Raw genomic sequence first — 6,326 nt, 5'->3', positions numbered from 1 at the left:
CGGATAATAGCAATCTTCACATATGCACGAATGGCAACATATTCGAAATACGTATACGCTTTCTTCTTCAAAACTTATCCCACACTTTGGATTAAAAAAATAAACTGATGTGTTGGTTCGTTGTTGTAGTCAGGATCTCTTCGGTCAACATCACTTTCTTCACTATCAAACTCCTTTTCAACAAATCTAACATTAACATTTAATATAGGTATATCTTAAAAGGAAATTCGCATTGGTTCTGTTCTGTTGAGTTCTTTGGGTTAAATCACCTACAACTCAACTCTATTAATAAACCTTTCCACCTTTTAGATAATTCTACTTAAAAATTGAAGATACTTTAGGAAAAGTTTAGATGTTTTTATGGCAATTGAATGTATAGATTCAGATAGTGCCTCTTAGATTAGCATTAGGTAATGTTAAAGCAGTTCATTAGTGTCCGCTGAGTAACCGCAAATAACTACTTAATGTTTCACTGAAGTTCATATGTTTTTAAGGTCTGTTTACCTAATTTTTTAATGTGATAGCAGTCAGTATTTAGGATTGAGTCATTTTATTTATTCCCTTCTCATCAGAATATTTGGACACTAAATATCTCTGCACCTGTGTTTCATTATTGAAACAGATATGGCTTGATTAACCAGCAAACAAAAATGAATTGCATTCTCAAATCAAGTGGGTATTATAAGATATAGAGAAAAATTTGATAAATTATTAATGGAATTATAAAGTTTCAGCTTGTATTTGATCATTCTGATTTTCTCTGTCTAGTAGCAGAAGCTCAATAATTTGCACATGCGTTCATCGCTGTCCTTGAATGCGGCCAAACACTCGTCTTTGCTCATTACTTTATTACCTCCACTCTCTTTATTCGCCTCATTCACAGCCTCCACAACCCCAGTGCAGAATGCATTATTCACAATGGTGTGAGTCAGGTCGCCCAGGTGGGAAGTTTGCTCCAGGGCTGTTCAACAAAAACACAAATCAACACTAACAACACCTAATAAGGCAAAGATGGTTGCATAGATTAAATGGCAAAACTATTCCCTCAAAAGTGCTCAAATCTTCTTCGAATGTTAAAAATGTTGTTAAGATAAGAATGGGTTGAAATTATTTAGAAATCGCATCAAAGTTGTATCACTTCAAAGTTTATCAATCTATCATTTTTTATAAAAATACATTAGCATTACATGTACTTGGACTTGATGGCCATGCTATGAAGCAATAGTACTAAATATACCATTTAACAAGTTTTGTACAAATGTTTTGTAAGACTTTCTTTTAATTTATACTTTTATTTTCTTAAGGAGATATTCTGAGACCAGAGACATTTCTTCCACTACTGTTACCAGGTAAGCTTTTCTCAAGAAAAAATTATACAAGCAACGCATATTTTAAGAGGGTAAGTCCTTCAAAGCTAAAAAATGCAAAAGTTTGTTTTGAATCTGACTAGAATTTTGTGGTTGGATAGCTTTGGGAGTCATTTAAAAATGAAATTGGTAGAATTAATAATGTGAACCATACCATCGTGGAGCATGCTCATGGCATCTTTGCACATTCCACATTCAGACCCTCCATCCCTACTGGCTGATTTGTCCACTTCTGATGCTACGCTGCACAAAACCAACCCAGAGATAATAAACGAGGCCACGATCAGTTGAGAACTCATTTTTGGTCGTTTTAAAGGAAGAATTTAAACTGAAATTTCAAATGATGTCGAAACTATCAATAGGAGAATAAAAATGGGTGATTACATTTTTGTTTATATACGAAACGAAAGCATTGTTTTGGACAGAAATTGCAATTATAATTTATGATGTTTAGTTAGAAGCTTTTTGTTTCTATTGTTTGGAAAAAGGTACAAAAGGTTAATTAATCAGAATTGACGCAATTGCAATTTGAAGTGATGGAACAGAAAAATTACTTGCTACTTGAACATTTTCTTAAAATTGAGCATTCACCAATTAATCCAGACAAGAGGAATTCTCATTGGCACAATTGCCGTGTGATCTTTCAGATGACAAAATCAAAACATTAATCAAAATGCAAAGTTTGCCAACATATTTAATTTTGATTCCTCACTAACATTACAAAACATAAGTAGTTAGTTTTAAGAGCAACAAAATTGTTTATACAAAAAATTGTGCATATTCCCGAGTGGTGATGAAAAAAATCTGGCGAGAGTCTTGCAACTCTTGCTGGGGAATGCAAAACTCTCCCAGTTTTCTTGCAAGAAAATTGCTAGATTCGCATCCATCTTGCATGATGCTTGCAAGATTGTGAGTTTACATATACTTTTTTGCCCTGGTTATTTTTTTGCTTTTTTTCCAAAATGTACTTAAACCTATCTACCCAGCCCTTTCGGCGGTCGGTTTTGCTGAAAGAGTTAATCAAGTGTCGGAAAATCTACTGAAGTCAAGTTAAAAATTGATTTTCTGAAATTTTCCACCAGTATTTATTTTGCGGCTCTTGCCCTTCTTTTTTCAATCAGGGAAGGGTAGAAAGGTTTAAGTATACTTTGGGAAAATGGCAACTATCTAAAGATGAAAATTTGTTATCAATGTTTCCTTAAAAAACTAAATCAAGAATTTTTTTTTAAGTTCAAGCTGGATTATATTTCTTCAAACTGTCAATTGAGGTGATCAGAAAGTCATCGGATCACGTGGTTCATTTTCTTTGATCAGTTAACCTTTTGCTAGAGTTTCAAAGAAAAATGAAATTTTGCAAGAGTTTTGCAAGATTTGGCTTCCAAATTAGTCAATTATTCGCAATTGATCTGAACTTTCTCTGGTTTTGCCAACGTATTTTCATCTGTTTTTCTAAATCTTTTTTCACTATTTTTGATGCTAGAGAAAACGCTTCCCGATTTTTCAGGATCTCTCTTAAGAGAAAATTGGTGAGAATTTTGCAAGTTTATTGCAAGTATTTAAATTGCACTAGGACATCTATGAGTTAGGAAACCTGTCTTAACGCCACAATCGGTAGTTTAGATTGCTACCCAGAGCTGCAAATCAGCCTTTTAATGTTTTAGGCAAGATGTATTTCTTACAAGAGTTTTGAAAGAATTGAATCCGCTTATCACTGGTGTTTAGATGAGACTATTGTATTTTCTTTTAACTTTTTCTTGACCAAATGATGATGAAACAAATAGGCCTTTTAAGAAAAAGGTGCTGAAAACAAAAGTCAAATAAAAAATTTTCTACAAGACGGGTTTTAGCTCAGCATCAGCTCATTGAAATGAGAATCTCAGCATCAGCTTAAAAGAGCGCTTTTATATCAATTTAAAAACCGAAATTCGATAATAGCATTGTGTGACATTTCTGTGAGATGTAAATAACTTCGTTAACATTACAATTTTTTCCATTTTTTGTATTTCGAAGACCGAAACCTTTCACCAAAAAACAGTATCACGAACCCATGAAACTCTGGATTACGCTCTCCGTTTTTTTTCTTCTCAATATTAGAAACTATTTTTGTAAGCAATTACCGGCAAAATTGCCCAAGAATCGTTTTCATGAGCTTTGTCAAGCAATTTTAGTTAGTCAAGCAATTATTAAGTTAGTTTATTTTGGACGCGAAGGCTCAGGAACAAGCGCAAGCTACGCCCAGCGCGATAAAAATTGGGTCAAAGTTCCCCAACGCTGGGCATATAATGTGCGAAAAAATTTCTCCTGTTGACAATAGAAGCCTTAATCGAAATAAATACAACAATTTTAAATTAACATTGATTCAGTTTCCAGTTTTTTGTATTTCTGAAACAAAGTATTTCGGATACACATAACTTGAAATCAAAAGGGTATCACTGAATAGACGTGGAGCTGGCTTGCTGTTTTTGATTTGCATTCATATTCCATTATCTAGATAAAACATGAAATCATAATTGTTTTTATTAAAACTATTATAACATTTACAGCCACATTTAACAATTTCTGAAAAAACGTTCTTGCTGTGAAAATTAGAGAGTATAGAAACAAGTGACTTTGAATCAGAAGTCACTGATTTGACGTTAGATGTACTAGAAATAATGTTTAGGTTCAAAACGATGGATTAAAAAAGACCGATGAAACTCGTTTGATGAAAATCAATTGTCAATCGACTAGAGAATTAAACTTTAAAGGGTTCATGTTTAGTGACAACAAGTTTAGGGAAAATTCTTTTTTGATAATATTTAAAATAATTTAAGTGCACCTATGTATTTTGTAATTAATTGTTGTTCATGTTTTTTAGTTCCTCTGGAAACCCAAATATTTTTTGCTGTTGTTTCTGACTCAAAATTCAGCTAAATGGTATTAGCTTTTTTTCGTAGCGAATTGATAAAACAAAAATTGGTGCTAAGACAAAAGTTTATGAAATATCATTTTCGATGCATTGATTTTTTAAATGTTATGCTTTCAAATGCGAGTGTTTGAACATTCTGTACGGCGCACAGAACAATCGAGCCTTCTTGACTCTTCTTGGACCCATTCGCATTTCATGAACAGCATTAAAATTAATCATGCATTCCCCTACTGAATACAATAGTCTCAAAGTTCTGTTTTAGTCAATATGAAGCAATCTGTAGGTATTTATGTTACCAATTTTTCTATCATAGTAATCAGTTCAAAATTTACTATATTTGTAAACTATTGATTTTTTATTGATCTCAATTCATCTGAATTCTGTTTTTTGCTCAACTTTGATTATTTTCGATTAATTCAATAAACAACAGATTTGAGTTGGGTCTTCGCTACTAATCCACTCCTTTTATTTGGACTTTGAATGTCTTAGCTTTTCACTTCCCTCTAACAAACCATCATGGGATGTGATATTAGGCGAAAAATCGATTAGGCGAAGACGTTTCATGTATCCATTAGGCAAAAGTTCTGAACCAAAAAGTTTGTTGGACATTAGGCGGAAACCAATCAAAACACTCAAAAGGGGTACTTCAAAATCCTTTTGACGCCATAAAGTAGTCAAAAAATCCCGAAATAATGTCTCTACACTATTAAAAAAAGGAAACGAAAAAGGAAACAAAAATGACAATTTTTTAAAAATTGATTATTTGCAAAAATTCATTTTATGCTAATCCAGCACTTATGGCCCTATTTCTCTGGAAATTTCGTGTGCCCTTAGCTGGAAATTATTCAAAACCCACTCGATACTATGTAGTCAAGTAGTCAAGTGGTCTTTACAAGCAAACGAGTTGTTAAATGTACATGCTAAATCTATCATTATGGCCACATTTCTCTGGAATTTTCCTACGCCGCATAAATTAAAACAAATCACGATAAAGCAACGATTTTTTTAATGTTTCTAATTTTGCTCCCAGGTTTTTTGCCAAACACTTTTGCCAAAATTTTATCGAAGGGTAGAAAAACGATTTAACAAAAAGGTACATTTTACTTGTGCTTTGCTTACTTATTTCGATTTAAAGACAATTGTTGCGGACTTTATAGTACTTTATAGCATCAATTGGATTTTGAAGTGACGAATTTGTTGTAATAGACATTAACCTATTGTCCAAAATTGTTAGATCAAAAATTTCGCCTAATGGAGACAAAATTGAATTTGCCTAATCTAGTTTTTGCCTAATATCCTATGCCTCAAACCAAATCATTTGGCTAATAAGTTCCCGTGTGGTAAAACGTACCGTATAACAGTGCCATTACGTATTCTTGCGCTGTTGTTGTCATAAAAACTATTCACAGTTATACTTTAAATTGAATTAACGGTGAAGCGAAACTTGATAAACTTCCCATAACAAACAGAGACTTAGAGTGGATCTTTTCAACAATTGCCCCCCCCCTCTTGGTACCTAGTAGAGAATCGCCACCCCTTTTGTGCTATACTTTACCACAATATTACTTGGCCTACAGTTAAGATAGCCAAATATTAGTTCAAGCGCAATTGCGGACCGCTGTTCATTGCCATGCCTCTCATGCGCTGTGGGATGTAATCCAAAAATTGCGGGTCGGTTATCGCTGCGAAGCGCGCCCACCAACCCGCCAGTCGGAAATTCTTTTCGCTTTGTATTCCGGTTCCACTAGTTGCCATACCATGGTGTATTTTATTCTATTCAATTTAACATATTATGAGCATGCGTGGAAAGTTATTCTGTGATTGGTTAATAAATAGCTCGTTTAAATTCTATTCAAGAATAGCCCCCCTTTTGCAAAGAGGGGATGCAATTGTTAAAAAGATCCCTTAGAGTTTCTTCACATAACTTGAGACGCCTTACTAATCCACTACTGATCTATTTTTTATGATCTTTTATTGGGTCTTATATGACCTCGTCGACAAGGGAAGCTTTTTCGAGTTGCGTTTCCCCGTTTAACGGTTTCAAATAAGAC

At 33.6% G+C, this 6,326-nt stretch overlaps 1 protein-coding gene across 1 annotated transcript; it reads right to left on the bottom strand.

The window, feature by feature from the left end:
• Positions 1-633: 633 nt before the first annotated feature.
• LOC142342034 (uncharacterized) lies at positions 634-1,718 on the bottom strand. Its single transcript, XM_075393204.1, has 2 exons — positions 1,522-1,718; positions 634-961 (listed from the first exon to the last, which is right to left on the bottom strand). The coding sequence occupies exons 1-2, from the start codon at positions 1,664-1,666 to the stop codon at positions 765-767; spliced, it is 342 nt and encodes a 113-aa protein (XP_075249319.1). The 5' UTR covers positions 1,667-1,718; the 3' UTR covers positions 634-764.
• Positions 1,719-6,326: the final 4,608 nt, after the last annotated feature.

This window comes from Convolutriloba macropyga, chromosome 7, assembly GCF_964194025.1.
Source record: "Convolutriloba macropyga chromosome 7, txConMacr16.3, whole genome shotgun sequence".
Lineage (NCBI taxonomy): Eukaryota > Metazoa > Xenacoelomorpha > Acoela > Convolutidae > Convolutriloba > Convolutriloba macropyga.
This window is presented reverse-complemented; position numbering and strand designations above follow the sequence as displayed.